The 20658-nt window shown below is 34.9% G+C and overlaps 4 protein-coding genes across 4 annotated transcripts; all 4 read right to left on the bottom strand.

Annotated features, from left to right (window-relative positions):
* Positions 1-6694: 6694 nt before the first annotated feature.
* LOC140806874 (transcriptional regulator TAC1-like) lies at positions 6695-7210 on the bottom strand. The gene has a single exon (XM_073163395.1). It carries the CDS (start codon positions 7208-7210, stop codon positions 6695-6697), a length of 516 nt encoding a protein of 171 aa, XP_073019496.1.
* A 4498-nt stretch (positions 7211-11708) lies between these two features.
* Positions 11709-15850, bottom strand: LOC140807464 (pentatricopeptide repeat-containing protein At1g02150-like). The gene is made up of 2 exons (XM_073164309.1): positions 15416-15850; positions 11709-12995 (listed from the first exon to the last, which is right to left on the bottom strand). The coding sequence occupies exons 1-2, from the start codon at positions 15797-15799 to the stop codon at positions 11817-11819; spliced, it is 1563 nt and encodes a 520-aa protein (XP_073020410.1). The 5' UTR covers positions 15800-15850; the 3' UTR covers positions 11709-11816.
* Positions 15851-17254: 1404 nt separating this feature from the next.
* On the bottom strand, positions 17255-18057 carry LOC140806873 (uncharacterized mitochondrial protein AtMg00310-like). The gene is made up of 2 exons (XM_073163394.1): positions 17305-18057; positions 17255-17263 (listed from the first exon to the last, which is right to left on the bottom strand). Exons 1-2 carry the CDS (start codon positions 18055-18057, stop codon positions 17255-17257), a joined length of 762 nt encoding a protein of 253 aa, XP_073019495.1.
* Positions 18058-19697: 1640 nt separating this feature from the next.
* On the bottom strand, positions 19698-20285 carry LOC140806872 (uncharacterized). The gene has a single exon (XM_073163393.1). The coding sequence runs from the start codon at positions 20283-20285 to the stop codon at positions 19698-19700; it is 588 nt and encodes a 195-aa protein (XP_073019494.1).
* Between the last annotated feature and the right edge of the window lie 373 nt (positions 20286-20658).

Here is a 20658-nt window from a genome sequence, read left to right as displayed (position 1 = left end):
ATCGTATACTTTCTTTTCATTCTGAGTTGTTATGGATTTTCGATGGGGTTGTATAACTATCATTTGTTGACCTTTTCCGCTATTATCTCTGATTGTTATTAATTAAGTTAAGTTGCATGCTTAGTTCTTGATTAGTAGGTGATTCTGGAACGGGTCACTACACTAGGATTAAATTTCCGGGCATTACATGTTGTCTGGAGATGTTCCCAACATTCACGGCAACACCCTGTCACAACTCTTCAAACACAGCACGTCTCTTGAATAAGGTTTTCTCTGAAATTCTGAACGTGCAAAAGTGCATAAGTTATGCATTCATGAAAACCTCCAAGCGAAGAGTGAAAACCATATAAATCAAAAAAGCTCTCTCTTAAAAGTATGTGTGAATCCTCAATCCAAAAGCTCTCCAAAGTGCGTGTATGAATAATCGAGAAGGCTTGTGCACAAGAGAGAGAGAAGAGAGAGTGAAAGAGAGAGCTTCAACAATGTCTTTTATCTCTTATTTATAGATGTAGACTTTTATTCTTCAAGGAAACCTATTTCACAAGGAAAGTGAGAGTTTAATTAGAAATAAACTCCTTTTAAACATTGATACCATATCTCTAAGATCTTTATCATAAATATAATATCTAGAAAATCTTTATCATAAAAATAATATCTAGAAAGGTAAAACTTAATATTCCACATGATATTATATCACATTAAAATCTTAACAAAAGGTAAAACTCAATATTCCACATGATATTATATCGGCCAATTCTATCCTACACCGGGTGAGATACTCCCTTTACTTTTTTTTCTTACGCGTGTCTTTTTATTATTATTATTATTACATTTCACACAACTTTAACAAAAAATGACTAATCATTAAACTAATTTTGTTTAATGTATATAACATGTGTTATATCATTATATTATTATTATTATTCTCAAAATTTAAAACTTCATATTTTATATTTAAAAATTACTTGAATTTTTTTTTGATAGTAATACTTTTACGTTTGAGGTTTGAGATTTTCATTTCTATTATTCTTATTTTTGTGGTAGAATCATATGCAATGTAAAAAATCAATATTTTAAAATTTAATTATTATAAGAAATTTTATGTTCTACCCATTTATAAACGCTAATAAAATTATTGTAGCTATTTTTAAATGATATACATGTATATATTATTTAGTGATAGGGAGTAAATCTCCCGGAGTAGGATAGAATTGCCCTATTATATCACACTAAAATCTTAACATAATTATCTAGAAAGGCAAAACCATAATTAAATATTATACTCAATCAAATCAACAAGGAAAAGATAATATTAGGGAAATTATATTTCCCTTCAATCTCCCCCTTTTTGCCTTTCTGGACAAAATCAAATCAAACTCAATTTCTCAGTTAAGCTCCAGTTAACTCCCCCTCAATATGAGAATTTTTCTCCCCCTGAATAAAATTAAGTTAGTACGGGTGTTGTTCGTCGTGTTGGCAACACCTGAGACAACACCTGCAAAAAGCATTAACAGTTCATTAAAACAGAATCACATCAGGGAAGCAGAACTTTAACAGAGCAGAATATTAAAAATGAAATCAAGTAAAGATATCAGATAGATGGTATCATGTGATCCTTTAAATTCACAGTCCCTTGAGTTTGAGTCGCATCTTCTCCCCCTTTTTGTCTAGAATGGACATCCACCTCCATAGCCAGACAATAGTCAGAAACTAAGTTCTCATAAGAGACAAAATCAGCTTTAGCGAGTAATCACTATCCAAAATTACTGAGATAATTGCGCCAAATATCATTTCAAAAAAAATTCCAGAATTGAAACCCACATCGAATTAACACCACTGAACCATCAAAAATCACAAATATTTGATTTCTAGCAAAATCCGGATTTTCATCGAATTTTCTCTGTTGAAATACGCATACCCTCTTGACCAACAATATTCACAATGTTATGTTTATGCATGACATATTTATGCCTAATAACAGAATGTAACAAAAATTGAAACATGAAAACAAATATGAGATATGTTCACAAATGAAATGTTGTCACAAATATTGGCAACATCTTCTGACAACACGCACAATTCCATAAAAACAATTTTTATTTTCTTCACACTTGAAAAGACTTATCAACTTTCTGATCATAGAAGTGGTAGCTCCCACACTAGAAGAACGGTCTTCTTTAGGACTCCTCTAGGTAGCTTTTTCCATTTTCTTCTATTTTTGCCCTTTGTATTAAATTCAGAAGAGGTAGCTCCCACACTAAAAGCACAGTCTTCATTGGACTCTTTTAGGTAGCTTTTTCCCATCTTTTCTTCTGATACAAAGCATATGCATAATTGATTTTTCTTTTTACTCAATCTTTTCAAGTCACTTTTCGTATGAGACAATGTCATGGAGTACATGATCATCCTTCAACTATTTTGTGATTTAATCAGATTGTTAAGCATATCCAAGTGTGTTAAGTTTAGATAGAACAAGAAATTGTAGTGCACCAGAAGATTATGCAACATTGTGATAACACTTCATATAACAGTATGCATGCAGATGCAATATGTCTAAGTCCTAGAAATGCACATGCAGGTTAGGTGTTGTCCGAGATGTTGTAACATCTGAGACAACATCTATGAATGATCAGATAGAACACATGCTGAGAGATTTCCTAAGGTGGAGAATCTCTCAAATTCTAATCATTTGTGAATATGTCAGTCAATTGGTTATTTGTATCAACAAATTCCATCCGAATCAATCTTTTTTTCTACTAAATCTCGAATGAAGTGATGTCGAATGTCAATGTGTTTGGTTCGAGAGTGTTGTACTGGGTTTTTTTTAAATGTTTATTGCACTAGAATTATCACAGTATACAACTAAAGTTTCACTTGAAAGTCCATAGTATTCAATCATTTGATTCATATTGATGTTTGTTTCGTGAATTCATCATGTACAGTGACATATCAGTATTAACTCATGACGGTTGATGAAAACCTTGATTACCTAGATTTTGAATTTATGTGTCTACTTGTGTCAGTGGGTTATAATCGATGTGGGTTTCACTGGATATTCTTTTGAAATTGTCGTAACACGAGGTTGAATCGATTTTATCGTTGGATGAGGGTGTGACGTGTAAACTGGAAATCTAGTCTGAAAATTTTTACCGTTACCATACGGATTGTTCAGAACTGAAAGATTGAATCACTGTGTTTTTTTTTCGTTTGAGTAAGAGTATATATGTTTTGTTATAGTTGAATCCCTGATAATTACTCTTGCTTGTTCACATTTACCCTCACAATCTTTCCTTACTCTCATGGTTTTATTTGTGCGTTTTTGTGCATATTTTTTATTTTCTCTCACATTTTACAGGTTGCTGAAAACACTACTGATGTTGAGTCCAATGTTGTCAACATCGCTGACAACACTGACTCTTTTGATAATGATAGATCGTGGAGTGTTTGCTACGGTCCAAATTGACCTTGATCTATAGTAGATTGAAAAGGTCAAAGTACTCATTGCTTACTACGTAACTGAGTATAGTATGCTTTTGGAATTTGGCTTACATTCTGGCCAAAAAGGGGGAGTAGGAGACCAAAAATGTAAATGAATGATGCTGAAGCATATGGAGTTGCTGAGACTTTGGGTTGCTCTTATATCTATTTGCGTGATTAATTAATTTCTCCTTCGTATGTCTTCTTATGTTTTCAGGTGTTCTAACGATGGTATTGACAACACTGTCAACAACACCAGTGCTTTAACATGTTTAATTCAGGGGGAGATGAACTTTGACTCAGGGGGAGACACACTTTAAAGCAGGGGGAGCTTAACTGACTGCGATGCATACCAAGATTATCATTTTTGGATGTTTTGTCCAGAAAGGCAAAAAAGGGGAGATTGAAAGGAATATTTTATTCCTTTATTATTTTGTTAAATTGATAATATCAATTTAAGATTTTGCTTTTCTAGACTAAAAGATTTTATTTACTTATTTCTAGATAATGAGATCTTTCTTGATTTATTTTTAGATGATAAGAACTTAATTGATTTACATCTAGATATTATATGATTTGTTTTTATCTCTAATATATTTTGTTCTTGTTTAAAAGAGTTTTATATCTAATAAAAATCATGTTTCCATATTTTGTAGGACTCTTCTATGGAATATCTTTTATGCCAAGCTTTTGATATAAAGAGGGATAGACTCACGGCCGTAGAGTTGGTTTTTGTGGAGAGAGAGAGAAAAGCTTTTGAGAGACAAGTGGAGAAGAGAGAGAAAAAGCTTTTGAGAGACAAGTGGGTTTTTAGAGAGAGTTGGACTATGGTGCTTTTCAAATAGAAGAAAATTACAAGTCTAACGAATATTTGCTCCGTAGTTTTTCTGTGATCGGTTATCATTTTTGTAGGAGCTTTTCGTGTGAGACTTGTGGTGTGACTATTTCGTGAGGTCGGTAGAGGAGTTCTTTCATAGAAGAAAAATACAAGAGCCGAGCCTATTTTGACGAGATGTTTTGGTGTGATCGGGAGATCACTTTACAGCGTATGAGAGCTGCTGGAATTTTCTGAACACCACAGAGTTTAGATAATTGAAGATTTTCGTGTTGAATATTTTGTGTGATTGATTCACATATACCGTGTTGCCGATTGGTGTTGCCAACACTCAAGAACAACACTGACGCAGAGTGTTGGTCGAAGAGTGTCGTCGTTTGGTTTTAAACAACACACTTTTTTATTTAATGCATCTAGTTTTTATGTGGTTTGTTTTGATGCATTTTTAATTCCTTGGAGTGTCAAGGAATTTGGTTTTGTTTTCTCACTAGTATTGTTTTGGTGTAAACGATTTACATAATTTTTCTAGTGAATTTTTTGCCATGAGGCATCGCACAAGTATTCGTACTCGTGCATAATTTAAATCTGGTGTTAATTTATTAAAGTTATATTTGTGTGTTAAATACTTAATTTCCGCTGCCGTGTTGTGTGCCATGTTGACAACACCGAGCACAACACTAACTTCTGATATACATATTATAATGTTTTATATTTATTTCCTGTACAACAATTCCTTACAGTATTAAAATAAGTTTACAAAATTTACTGAATAATTTTATTATACTCATTAGGTTTTCTATGCATGTGGTTTTTGGAAATTCGACATATGCTGCTGATATTATATATTATTTTATATTTTGGACAAGATGTAGGATCTAATACATTATGGTTAACTGTTAGGCACTGTTTGGTTGTTAAAAAATGTCAAATAACTTTCGGTTCTTTCACACACAGAATTCATCGAGCTTGCTGCTAATTCGTGGCGTTGAAAACGTAAAACTCCATTAAGCACTTCAAATATTTCCTACATTAAATTATTTACGTCTCATTCTTGCACAACAGGTAAATTTTGAATTGTTCAAATAAACAAAATCAAAATTGCCTAGTTATTCACAATTGAAACTTTATTAGGAAAATTGTCTATTTTGCAAATTATCAAATTTCAATATGTGAGTCCGTTATATTAATTTTTTTTTTCAATTATGGTACTTTTTTTGCATGGAGTCGATATGTCTAGTAACACGTAAGCACTCATATGGAAAAAAATTAGTTTTGATGTAGTAACTTTAATAAATTTTTTTTTGGTTTTAGCTCATTTTGTCGGATTGCTGACGTTGTACATGAAAATATTTACGTGACACCGAAAAATATTTACATTAATGTGACTTTGGAAATTGTTGATGTGTCAAACATCATTTCAATAATCGACCCATAATAAATGAAATTTAAAGTCAGTGTTACAAAACCAAAATTTGACAAGCTGAAAAACCCCAAATTGAACAAGCTATCAGATAAAAAAAAAAAATTAAATCTTCATTTTAACTATTAAATGCGAGTTTAATCATAACAAGTCTACATTATATATAGACAAGACAAGAAAAGGTCTACACTTTTTTTAAATCAAAATATTTGCAAAAGTCGTAAACCCATTTCAAACACAATAAAAATTAATAGAAGATCTGTGATGGGGTAGGAAAGGGGGGTTTTTTTTTTTGGGTCAAGCTAAATTGGATGATATTAATCATTTTACTAATTATTTCATATTGATTTTAAATTAACAGTAAGTATATACCACTATCATAGTTTTTACTTCACGGCAAAAACTTGTGTGAGACGGTCTCACCAGTCGTATTTTGTGAGACGAATCTCTTATTTGGGTCATCCAAAAGTATTACTTTTTATGTTAAGAGTATTACTTTTTATTTTGAATATCGGTAGGATTGACCCGTCTCACAGATGAAGATTCGTGAGTCCGTCTCACAAGAGACATACTCTTATTTCAATTGGAGGTTTGGAATCAAACATCATGGATATTTTGAACTGATTTTGTGGTTAATTAATAATCAATATGTTAAGGGTTAACAATGTAATTTTCACAAGAAAAGAAATTCATTTAAAGGATAAACATTAAATATACGATAAACGAGAAATAAAGAGCTTAATTCGCCATCGATAATTTAATGATAGAGCTTTTATTTTATATACTTTTTTAATTAAACTTAAAAACCCTAATTAAATGCATACATGCATGTTTAAGTGAAATAATTGTAAGCAAGTTTGATTTCCACCAACAAATTTCACTAAATTTCCTAAAAATGTGTAGCTCATGATAACTAGTTCTTGTTAAAACAAAACAACAAAAACACAATTAATTCTCGTTTTCTATTTCACTGTTTGAGGATCTCCTAACCTGAGCTCAAGATCTATATCTTCAATGGGGTTAATCTTACCATACCTACTACTTGAACACCCTTTGGTACCATGTGGAAATGGCAAAGGCGGCTTGACACACGTCTTCTTCCGTCTCTTGCAATCAGTCATCGTTTCCACGAACAAATGATCGATCTCGGCGGAGGAATCAATCTGAGCATCAATTATCATATGGTCATGATGATCATGGAATGTGGTATCAGTCACTTTCCTTGGAGTCCTTTCACATGACAAATGACCGATCCGATGGCGTTCGGATGGACTTTGGAGAAGGGTTTCACTACTCTTTTCGCTTAGTTGGGGGCTTAGGGATTGTTTGAGTCGAGCTCTATCACGTCGGTGGACATTCATGTGACCTCCGAGGGCTTGCGCCGACCTGAACTCTCGTCGGCAAAAGCTGCAACTGTATGATCTCGGAGGCCAAATGAAACCCCCGAAAGGAGCAGTTTGATCTTCACAAAGTTCCATGGAAGATTGGAAGTTTGAATCAATGATTCTCTTGCTTTTGAAATACATTAGATAATTACGTGTGTTGTAGTGTTCCATATATCTTGGATATGGGAGAGAGTTTGTTTGAGATATTTGATGAATAATAGTGAGATATATAACAAAGTCTTATTTCAAGAAAAGTTGATGCGTATGTCTATATATATACACACACACACAAGGGAGTGAAAAGAATGGCAGAGATGATAAATTATGGCCATTTTTTACAATATTAAAAATAATCTTGTCAGTATATATACTGTCTTTTCCGGTTACAAATTTATGCGAGGCATAGTTTTACACTATTTCCTTTATTAAAAAGTACACAGAATTTGGATTGGTATAAAGGAGGTATTTGGGACTTTAAATTTAATGCACATGAAAGCTACAAAAGAAAACATGCATTTGCTCAGCTGAAAAGACATTGTTCGTAGTTTTGCAGTGTGGTAACTCTCCTTTGGCAGTTTTTAGTGTAGTTTTACCATTGGATTTTAGTAGGGTTTTGGTCTGAAAATATATACATAAAAAGCATTACCATGAGTACTAGCTAGCTTCTGTTTGAAAGAATAAAAGATACAAGTGCCAATGAAAGCTCCAATTTATAAGCTGGTCATATGTAATAATCAACTGGGAAATTTTAAGAATTGGTTTGGTAGGTTGGTTTTGTATAGTTTGTCAATATTTAATCTTGATATAATAAATAAGTTTTTCTCCATAAAAGAAATAAATTAGCTTTTATGCATATCTGATTTTTCTGTTGATATGTCAAAACAATATCTAACGTCATGTCAGTAATATTTAGGACTGTCTCAAAAATATTTCGGCAGAAAGTGGACTAGACGTGAAAAAACAAATTATTGCATCAAGATTAATAATTAATCAGATGACAAAAACCCTGTTTAGGACAACTTATGGGATGATTTTAGAATTTTCCCGGAAAATTAATCACATTATAAGTGTAACTTAAATATACTTATAATAAGCTAGTTTCATTTGAAGCTGTATTATTGATTCATTGACTAAAGTGACTTAATTGGTTTTCGCATGGGAGCTATAAGTAATGAATTTCAATAATTGTTTCTCCGCTAACTTGTTTAATTTTAAGTTTTGATTTATTAAGTTTTCAAAATTTGGTTTTAGTAGATTAAATTTTGATTTTCGCGTATCGTCTTGGCGTCACAACACTTGTTGACAATTTTGGTTCACTCGTAACGTTTTGGTACATCAATTGGCATGCATCTAGTTTTAGGCCGTGGATGTGTTGAAAACACAGTATCATTTAGTCTAATTAGTTGCAAAAAAAAAAATTCATGAAAATTTTATGTTTTAGAATTTAATATTTGGAAAACTATATATCTTTTGTCGATATAGTGAACATCTTGGAATATTAATCGCTAATGTTCCTCTAAGATCGAGTCAAGTCAAATAATGCAAATGTCTCACTCAAATTCAATTTTTAATTCCCATATAGAGTTTGGCTAACTTATTAATTATAACTAGATTAGGTCTCTTGTGAGACGATCTCACGAATCTTTATCCGTGAGACGGGTCAACCCTACCGATATTCATAATATAAAGTAAACTTTTAGCATAAAAAGTAATATTTTTTATGGATGACCCAAATAAGATATTCATATCACAAAATACGACCCGTGAGATCGTCTCACACAAGTTTTTGCCTTATAACTATTACCCATAATTAAAAATAAACAAAGAGACCCAATCGGTAGCAACTTGGTGTTTATAAAGTAGGCCAAGTGATTAATATAAATTTCAAAATTTTAAAGAAATTAATTATAACCTTATCCTAATATTTTAAAGATCACATTATATGAGACATCAGTTTAAAAATTAATCCTATTTTTTAGCATTCTTTGATTATCTTTATTCATAATCGTGAGTCGTGGCCTTCAATTTTTTTTTTTACAAAAAAAATCTAATATATGGTCAAATTCACGGGAAAATATTTTAAAAATGAGATCGTATTTTAGATTCGAATATCATAAGAAATCTAAACTGATATATTTTTACTTATATTTCACCTTATTCATTCATATCCTTTTATCTGTGAGACGGATCAACCCTACCGATATTCACAATAAAAAGTAATACTCTTAGCATAAAAAATAATATTTTTCATGGATAACCCAAATAAGATATTGACCCACGAAATTGATCCGTGAGGCCATCTCACAAGATTTTTTGTGTTAGATATTTAATTTTTAGCTAGGGATTGTTAAACTAATCAATTAATTTTATTCATGTTTTACCGTATTTGATGGATTTGGATGCCTACCATTTTAAGGGTTCATAGCCCCCCGACGTGCAATGGTAGTGTCAAAATTACTATTTTTTTGCACATGGGAATTATTCCAACTTCTTGTCACTAATTAATTTATTTAATCCAAAATTAATTCTAAAATAATTAAAAATAATTAAAAATAATAATTCGAGAAAGGATAGCTTCATTCAACAACTAACTCATTGACTAAAAACGACTAATTATTATTCTTTAATTAGCAAGAAACGTATAATTTAATGCAATAATTTATATTAAAAATTGTCTTGTAATTCCAGATTCTATCTTCAATGTCTTTATTGCGAAGATTGCATCTTCAAGCTAATTGATATTCGGGGTACTGATTGCAAGAAAACAAAGGAAAAATAAAAAAAAATTCAAGTGAGAATATTAAAGTAAAGATTAATAATTGTTGCCATTTTTAAATAATTAAAGAAACATTCTTGCCGACTAATATGGAGACTTAGCCTTGCCTTATCTTCCCTGAGACATGACACTCGGCGATTTGACAAGTTCTTTCTCACATAAATATTTTTTTTTTACAAAATTATGATTTTGGTTTTATATATTTAATTGATTAATATTAATAACTTGTAAAAAATGGGCCGGAAAATTTAAAATTTAAAAGATCTTATATTACTTTAAAAAAAAAGAGGGGTGAAAATAAAAGTTATTATCATCTTGAAAAATGTAAAATGGGAGTAATACGGCAATGTTTGAGTTGCTTGAATAATTGTATTGCACTTATGTTTTAATTTATTAATTTTTTATATTCAATTTTTTTATATCTAATTTATATTGATAATATAACTTTTTAGTAAGAACTAGTAGTACTAATTTTTGTTATTATCTTATACATATATACAAATTTATAGATCAAAATCAAATATAAATACCGTAAGCTTCCTTATTTATTATTAGTAACACTATGATTATCATTAATAATATTATTAGCTTATTTATTATTATTCCCTGCTATTCTTCAGATTATGTATTTTAATTTTTATTATTCCTTTTGTAATTAATATTATTAATATCAAGTCGATCATTTCTTACGATTTAGTATGATAGTTATTAACATTATTTCAATTATCAATATAATTTTATGATTTATCATTAATATAATTATTTTGATTAATTTATTATTAAAATGATCATCAATAATTATTCATTAAATAAATAATGCATAATGAAATAAATTTATAATTTCAATTATTCTGGAAAGTGATTCTTATTTCTCTAAGTTGAAATATTATATTGAGATGGGAAAATGATTAAAGAAAGGGTATTTTAGGATTATTAAATTATAAAATGCTATATTTTATAATATTTAATAAAGAAAGCTATTTTTAAAACACAAAAACTTTCATGAAACGATTTCGCCGATCAATTTTGTGAGATAAATATTTTATTTTAGTCACTCACAAAAATTATTATTTTTATACAAAAATATTACTTTTTGTTGTAAATATAAGTCATCAAACGAATAAAGATATGTGAAATCATCTCCCAAAAGATATGTTATTTTTAAAATATACTATTCATATAGGCTAGAATAAGTAAATTCTATTCTTTTATCACATTTTCAAGAACCACTAAAAAACACTACCAATACCAAGTATTACCCATGTTTATTTTTCAGAGAAGAAAAAATTAACTTTTATTCTATATTCAAGAAATGAAGAATATGTGCCAGAAAATGAAACCAAATCAACCAAATCATAAGTAAATAACTTGATCATACGACCAAGAAATTATGCAAACTGAGGGTTCAAAACAGGCCGACCACCCCAGCTAGATCGGGTTAGTCATCAAATTGAGTCTGGCTCGATATAAACCGACCGGTTTATACGCTGTTTGGATTCTCTAGTTGGTTAAAAATACAATATTTTGTGAGAAAAAGACGATTTAAAAAAAAAACCCACTCGATTTTGATACGAAATCCATGACATACATTATACAGTTAAAAAGATGTCAGATGTCATTACAATGTCTTTTATCTGGTTCGAGGAAACATGTCTTTAGCAGTACCACATGATGTACCGGTGGGATTATGTCATTTTACAAAATCAAGTTATATTTTATCTGCGTATTACAGTAATCCACTCATCAGTATGAGCTCATCCATAGAGCAAGTAATCGATTTTTACACCCAAAAAAAATCAGCCTGGTTCGTCTTCGTGAAATCATGCTAAAAGCTATGAAGAAACCCGACGCTTGTTTTCTTGGTATTCAAAAGTAGCAAGGAAATTCGAAATTTAGTATGAAAATGCAATCTCACTGAGGCAATTAAGTACCTCGGGCAGAGTTTCTGTTGTTAAACGTCCCTCCAATAGATACGGGAATGCCTGACATGTAACTTTCATCATCAAAACAACCTGCTTGCGTCATTATCTTTAATAAGGCATCTTTAGTTGCTGTATCAGTATCTTGCTCGGAGATGTTGAGAATCGAGGATATGTTTGTGGGTTTTGGCTTCCAGCTCTTCGACCCTAAAGCCGAAGTGGCATTTTTTAAGCAAGATAATGCCTCGGGAATCCTCCCATTGTTGATGTGGTCTTCTGCAAGAATCTCCAAAGTCATTGCATTTGGTTTACCCCCCATGTCAATCATTTGGTCAAAAAAAGTTTCGGCCTTTTCAGAAAGCCTATTTCTAACATATGAACCCAACAGAAGATTCCCGACTTTAGGGTCATAGATTGACATCACCGAAAGCCATTCATCGTATATTTCCTCAGCACCATCAATTTCCTCCAATCTGATTAGAGCAGAAATCATAGTCTGGTACCCCAAATTCATAATCTTGACAAAGGTAGCCTTGTAAATGTTCCACACGCGATAAACATCCTCGGTGCTACCGGCACTGGCATACAAACTAATGAGAAAATGATATGGCACACGTACCCGTCCTGTAACTCTAGTTTCAATCATCCTCAAACAATTCTTAGCTTTCTCAAATTGTTCCAACTTAACATACACTGTTGCCATTGTGCTGAAGGTGGTCCAATCCGGACTCATGGTGGTATCCAACCCCATCTTTTCAAAAACTTGTTCCATTTTCTTGGCAGATCCTTGAGACCCACAAGATGTCAACCAAATGTTGTAGGAATAAGTATCTAATTCTATATGATTATCCTTCATTTCGAGAACCAGTGACTCGACCTTCTCATGATCTTCAAGGTTCAAATAGAGGGTCATCATGACATTGAATGGAAGTGTATGACTAGCATAACCTCTATTTCTCATTTTGTTCATTAGAGATTCGGCTTTTTCCCTCATCCGAGCCTGTGCATACACGTTCAAAAGAGAACCGTATACTTTTTTATCTTTCAATACATCTGGCAAGTTAATGAAATGTTGTTCAGCACTTAAAGCATCATACACTTTAGCAATTAAATCCAGCTGAATTGCGGCGTCACTGCTGCCTATTCTGTACTTCTCTGCTCTATCATTCATCCACTCAAGCACCTACAAAGCATATAAAATTTCAGTCATGCGATAAGGGAACCAGCAGTGGCAGCGAGAAATTTCACATAGGGTGGCAAAGCTAAAACTCAAAAATAATTAAGGGGAGAATCCATATTTCCGCGTGTATATAAATACAAATAAAAATGGATCCATAAAAAATTTAAGATGGGAAGGGGAGCGGGAGCAATTACAGTTATCTGCTCCCTCTGGTCCCACCACCAGGATCCGGAACAGCTTAGCAATCCCAACCCGAATTTTACAGAAGGTACCAAGAAGTTATACTGAAATGAATATTTGAAATTTCAATCGCACTCCAACAGAATGAAGAAAAGGTAAAGTATAATCTTATAAATTCTAGAGACATTCTGAAGGAGAACCTCATGCAAATACTATGTGACAAAGTTTTATCTTAGTCTTGTTTGATTCCAAAAAAATGGAAACTCACATATATGGGATTCTTTGTGATGACGACGCAGTTACCAATTTATGATTTGAGATGTATAGGATAAAAACTCTATTGCTGACACATTCCCAGTAAGAAATGCACATGCTGTACATGCATGTGCTAAAGCAAGTTTTTTTCTCCTCAAAATGTTAACTCCATTGATTTAGTAAATTGATTGCTTTCCCTGTATTTTCAAAATCTATAAGAAATCCATACCTGCATTCTTGAATAAATGTATATTATATCCATATGGAACTATATCCATCCGCTTTGTGTTGTGTAGATTCGAACTTTGATTAACTCCACAAGTTGAAATGTAAAAGCCTCAACCAATTCTTTACTTAAAGTGGACTAAGAAAAATCCATAAAAAGTACACATCCTCTAAAAATCTGTTCGGACTACAAAACTATGGACGTATCAGAAGAGCAATTTTATCATCTATGAGTGATGCTTGAGCCCTTTGCATCTCCAGCTCATTCAGTTACCATATCACGTGTATTTGGTACCAGAAGCACAGCACGGCACAGCAAAAGATACAAAACTATACAGCTATAAGACAACTCTTGTAAGCTTTTGAATGTGCCACTACTCAACCAAATAATGCCTAATCTAAAGTTCTCACTGTATTATCTCAATCAGGAACACCACATGATTAAGATAATTATATTCAAAACTCATATCCTATCAAGACAGCCAAAATACTATAACAACCAAGTGTCAATATGTTAAGATTGAGATTTGGACATAAACTCGACCTCAAAAACTAGTTCAAAGGGGAGGATTCTTATTAACTCTATTCAACCAATGTGAATCATCTTAACACACCCCTTTACGTCCGAGAATTAACATGAGCCTGAAGACATTAACGGATAGCTTGACTATGGGCAGTCCAAAACATAACATGGATACATTAACGGAGCTCAAGGGGGAAGATTGTTCAAGTCTATATATATATAAGAGATGTGTATTAAGATGTCCCATCTCAGTTGGATAAAGCTCTTGGGAGTTGTATATAGACTTGGATAATCCTCTCTCTTTGAGAGAGCTTTTGGAGCTGAGTTAGGTCTAAATCTCAATATATCAGAGCCCAAACCCACCGGTAAATGTTGGATTGCCCAACTAATTAATGTCTCCACGCTCCAGATGTTCATTCCTGGGTTGAAGAGAGTGTGTTAGTTGTCACATATCGGTTGCATAAAATTCCTAGGAGTTGCATATATGGACCAGGATAATCCTATCTGTTGAGCTAACTTTCAATGTTGACCTATCAGTTGAGCTAACTTTCAATGTTGAGATAGGTCCAAGTCTCAATCTTAATACAACACTATCATTTAAAAATCATCATTGACTTCAACGGCAATATCACATTCACAATAACTTAATAATTTCAAGAAAAAGAAAGGGTTACCATTAATAAGTAAGAAACTCAAAGCATTGAAAACAAGCAAAGAAATAAAAAACTTTCAGTAAGAACCAAGTTCAAAAGATTCTTTATTACAGTAGCCAGGAACTTGTTATAATCCCACATCAACTCTTCAAGAAATTGTGGAGTGGCTAATAAGTTTTAGAAGTTTCCCACTCCTAAAATTACTAGCTTTTTGAGTTTGACTTCTCTATATAAACTCTTGGCTAACATTGGGTTCTCTGGTTGTACTGAACCACTGACAGGAATGGATTATTACGCATCGTCTTCCCCAGATGGGGGCAATATTATGATCCTTCCTTGGTTCCACAAGGAATTGTGCCCGCTTGACAAATAATTATGAAATGGCTCATAATTTCTCCCACTCAAAACACAATTTCTTTTCAGTCTAGCCACTGCCTTATAGCTTATGGCCTAAAACTTTAAACTACAGAAATACAAAATAACCAAGAATTCATATTAATGTCGCAAAATGAATATTAATTCAACAAGAAATCTTTAAACTATAAAGTTAAAGGGATTTTCTGTTTCCAACCGTTTCACACATTTACCTCGAGGGCAGGTTTATATTTCCTGAACTTCCTTAGCTCCTTTACAACTCTATGAAGATCCCATTTTGAGAGATTCCTTCCCTCGTTTACTGCTTGATTTAACACCGAAGCCGAGCCCATATTCGGACCCTCCGTTGATATTTTCTTATATACATCATTCCATTTCAACGCAGACCTCTCAAATCCAACTCTTCCATAACTTCGAACCCGCGATACGGAAGAACATGAGAAAAAGACAGGATTTTTATCCCTTCCACCGGATTTTTGAAGAAGCCGAGATGAAAATGAGATCGAATAAGAGGTTTTCGAGGAGATGGAAACATGATCATGAGCTCGGTGGTGAAAACACAAAGTGGGTTTCGAAGTGGTGGGTTGAAGCAGCATCGCGGGGGATTAGAGTGGTGAGAGGGTTTCAAAGTGGTGGGTTGAAGCAACAAAGTGATATTTTTTATTTATTTGTTTTTTCTTTTAATTTCCTAAATTATAATTTTTTAAATAATTTAAAATTATTATATCTTATAGTTACTAATATTCTTGTTTTTATTAATTATAATTTGTTGCTAATAATTATTCTATTGTTAGTCATTTTTATTTAAAAATTGAAATAGCAAAATGTTTCTTCACCAACCAAAAACTGATATTGTAATATATGAATATGAAGCTTTTAAATATATGGATCAACAGATGCTAAAATAAATAATGTTATTATTCTTTTTTTTTTTTATAAGAGCCTGTAATTTATTCAGATAAAATGAGAGAAAAGTTTACGAGTTTACAAGCTTTGTCAACCAAATCGGGAACTCTCCATTCACCCAACTAAATGGTGTAGGAGAGGAAGAAGAAAAAGAAGCTATAGCATTAGCGATTACATTAGCCGATCTTTTGACATGGACTAGATTTTCCACTGTTACGTTTTTCATCAATTCTTTGATTTCTGAAATCCATAATCCTTCGTAATCGAGGTATTCATCCTCTCCCAAGACTGCTTGCTTTGCGAGAAGTGAATCTGTTTCTATGATAGTCGAGGTGAGATTCTGCTCCTTGAGTTGCAGGATTCCATATTTGATAGCTAGAAGCTCGCCCCCAAGTACTGACGGTGGTCGGTTGGTCTGTCGACCGAAAGCTAGGACGGCTTCTCCGTTAGCGCCTCTGATAATGCCCCCAATGCCGAATGATTGAGTGTTAAGATTGAAGGTTGCATCGACATTCAATTTCCAGTGGTTTTCCATAGGCGGCATCCAATAGAGAGAAGGGTTCTGGGGCTCTGTATGTGTTGACATGTGTAGCGATCTTTGTGCTTGCTTGTAATCATTAAGCCATCCCAGCGCCCAACTGATGTCCAATTTTGGGAGATCCAGTAGTGTTCCATGACATGCATCTTGCCTTGCCTTCCAAAGGGCCCATGTGTAAACTGAAAAGTTCTCAAAGTCAGGCTTGGGTAGATGCCATTTCAGCCACAAACATATTTCCAGAGTGGGTGCATTTGTTATCTTTTTTATCCAGGACCAGTAGATAGTTTGTTTCCATGCCTCCCTGCTCCAGTGACATGTAAAGAGAGCGTGAGTTGTGGAGTCCTTCCCGAAGCCACAATAGAGGCATGTTTCTTCGGTTGGTATGTGGTGTGATTTCAGGTTGGAGGCTGTTGGGAGTATGTCCTTTGATAATCTCCACCAGAAGATGCGGACCTTCGGGGGCACCGAGATCGACCAAATAAACTTCCACCATCCTTCGAGCATGTTTTTGGACTGGTTTTTTGGGCTATCGTAGAGTCCAATTGCTTTTTGATATCTTCCTTTAACAGAATAGTGCCCCTTGGGATCAAATTTCCAATATCGTGTATCAGGAGTACTGTGTGAGGGAACCGGCACAGTTGAAATCATTTGTTGAACATATGGCATGAAGTTCCTGGTGATCATATTTGTGTTCCACTCTTTTCCTGTGATTAACTCGGCAACATGTGCCTCCGGGGAAAGTTCAGCAGCTGCGAATGGAATCGGGTCAGCAAGGTCGTGCACCCATCGGTGATGAAACACCCCTATATGTTTACCATCTCCAATCCGCCAATACAGTCCCTCTCGAAGTAATTCTCGGCCCCAGACAAAGGATCTCCATATAAAAGAGGGGTTGTTTCCCAATTGCGCTTCCATGATGTCCACATGGCGATGGTAACGCCCTTTTAACACTCTTGCAACCAAGCTATTCGGGTTCTGGACCAACCTCCAAATTTGTTTAGCAATGAGTGATTTGTTAAACAGTTTAAGATCTTTGAATCCCATTCCACCCATTCTTTTAGGACGACACAGCTCTTTCCATGTAGTCCAGTGCATACGTTTTCTGCCCTTGTCTAGACCCCACCAGAAATTTGCACAAGCTCTTTCAATATCAGCGCATATAGCATCTGGGATTTTAAAACAAGCCATGGCGTAGGTCGGGATAGACTGGAGTACTGACTTTATAAGGACTTCTTTTCCTCCAACTGAGAAAATCTTGTTCCCCCAACCTTGCATTTTCTTCACTACTTTATCCTTCAGATAAGAAAACTGGATGTTTTTACTTCGCAGGGAGAAGGTCGGGAGCCCCAAATACAATTCATGTCCTTGTACCACTGGGATAGTAAGACAGGTTTTGATAAAGTCAATCATCGTGGTGGATGTGTTTGGGCTGAAAGTAAGCGCTGACTTTTCATAGTTGATTAATTGTCCGGATGCCGCTTCATAGGTTCGGAGACATTATCGTATATTTAAGCAGTTGTCTTCATTGGCCCGGAAGAACACCAAGCTGTCGTCGGCAAAGAAAAGGTGTGTGATCGGAGGACTTGTGTTAGCCACTCGGACTCCATGTATGAGCTTGCGTGATTCGTAGTTTCGCAGTAGAGAAGACAGTCCATGTGAACAAAGCACGAATAAGAATGGGGATAAGGGATCCCCTTGCCGAATTCCTCTCTGTGGGATTAGGCTGCCAGGCACCTCTCCGTTTAGGGAGAAGAGTAGGATACAGAGCGGACACATCTCATTACTTTGCTGGTCCAGATTCTGTCAAAACCAAGTCTGTCCATGACTGCCTCAAGAAAGTTCCATTCGACCCGATCAAAAGCCTTGCTCATAACAATTTTTAATGCTGCATAGCCTCTGTTGCTATTCCGGTGATTACGAATCCAGTGCATGCTCTCAAAACCCAAAATAACATTGTCCGTGATGAGTCGGCCTGGGACGAAAGCACTCTGTAGTTCATCAATGACTTGTCCCAAAATCTGTCTAAGTCTGTTTGTGAGGGCCCTTGAAACAATTTTGTAACTGACATTACATAAGCTAATAGGTCGGAAGTCTTTCACCAGTAGGGGGTTCTTTACTTTAGGAACCAACGTGAAAATTGTGTTGTTCCAGCTGCTCAAATCCATATCCTCATTCAAAACATTTAATGTCGCCTTTGTCACATCCTTGCCGACAATCTGCCAGAATTTTTGGAAGAAAAGAGCTTGCATCCCGTCTGGTCCTGGGGCTTTGTGTGGATTAATGTCAAAAAGTGCTCTCTTGACTTCTGCTTCAGAGAACGGCTGACATAAAACTGTATTCATATGGGTATCTACCTTGGCTTCCAGACTACCTATCACCTCTTGGATATCTTGTGTCGACGTCCTGCATGTGGTAAATAAGTTCTGAAAATAATCCGAGATAATTTCGTACATACCTCTCGAGTCAGTACAGAGATCGCCATGCGTCGATATAAGCCCATCAATGGAATTCTTGGCTCGTCTTTGAGAGGCCTGGGAGTGGAAATATTTGGAATTTCGATCCCCATGTTTCAACCAGTTGACCCGACTTATTTGCTTCCAATATAGTTCCTCCTGGGATGTAAGTTTTTCGACGAGTGTCTCGAGTTCCTCGATTCTAGCTCCGTTATTCTCCCAAATACCTGGTGTTTTTAAGCTGGCCAATTCCTTTCTAGCTTTCTGTATTTTCTTTGGTAAGGCTCGGAATTTATTTGCTGCCCAGGATTCAAGCTCAGTACTGCATGCCTTGATTCGTTCAGTAAGGGAAGCTCTGTCATCGACATGGTTCCACCCTTTGGCAACAACTTCTTCGCAATCGGTTTCAAGTAACCAGCATGATTCAAATCGAAATTTGTGTTGTTTTTTCTGTGATGTCAGAGTCTCCCCGAGGTGTGTTTGATTAAGCTCCATCATTATAGGTCTATGATCTGAATGGTAGAAGTCCAGGGACTTGATTCTAGCTGCTGGATATAGGAGACACCACTCAAACGTTCCTACATATCGATCGAGCCTCTAAAAAATTAGAGCTTTAGATTTTCTGTTATTCGCCCATGTAAAAAACTCCCCTATGCAGCCCAAATCTCGGAGTTCGCAGTCGTCAAGTACTCGTCGAAATGCATCCATTTGTAGTTGAGGGCGAGGACATCCTCCAAGTTTTTCAGTTGTATAACAAATTTCGTTAAAGTCTTCCCCTATGAGCCATGGCAGGCCCTTCAACTCTGGGATTCCACTTAATCTGCGTAGCAGGTCCCAGGAGAAGTTGCGGTAGTGGGTTTCGGGGTGGCCATAAAATCCAGTAAAACGCCACATTTTATCTCCATCTCGAACAGAACAATCAATATGGCCCATAGAAAATGATTTGATGTGGATCTCGAGTCCCTCGTTCCAGAGTAGCATGAGCCCACCTTTCGTGCCTTGGCTGTCCACTGTGAAGCAACCGGTGCAGCCCCATATGTCCCTCCAGTTTTTGCTTTTATTAGCTGTCATCTTAGTTTCGCTCAAGAACACGAGCGAGGGTTTCTTTTCGACGATAAGCCGTCGTAGTTCTCGGATTGCCCGGTGGTTCCCAAGCCCCCGAACATTCCATGCTAAGCAACTCATGGTGTTTGGCGGGGTTGCGAGGCAACCGCCGCCGAGGAGTTTGTGCTTATTGTGTCTCCAGCCCCCAAGTGTAGTCGTTTTCTAGTGGGGCTGCCACACCCCTTTTCTTCCAGTTCGAAATTTCTTTTTTTGGTGCCCGAAGTTTCTGTTGCAATATCATCCACTTTCAGGCTCTTTTTTGTTTGTGCCCGTGCTTTTCTCTTCCATTTAAAGGGGCTCTTCTGTGATGTTTTAAGAGGGAATGGGTCTGGTTGTTGTCTGTTGTTGGTAGGGACTAGAGATAGCCCTGCGTCATTACCAGTGCCTATTAAAATCATGGCCTCAGCCTCTGTGTTTCTTAGCCCCTGAGGATCTGTCATAATCTCTTTCTCTT

This window comes from Primulina eburnea, chromosome 12 (genome assembly GCF_022965805.1).
Source record: "Primulina eburnea isolate SZY01 chromosome 12, ASM2296580v1, whole genome shotgun sequence".
Lineage (NCBI taxonomy): Eukaryota > Viridiplantae > Streptophyta > Magnoliopsida > Lamiales > Gesneriaceae > Primulina > Primulina eburnea.
The sequence above is the reverse complement of the archived record's forward strand: the minus strand, read 5'-3'. Positions and strand labels throughout refer to the sequence as shown.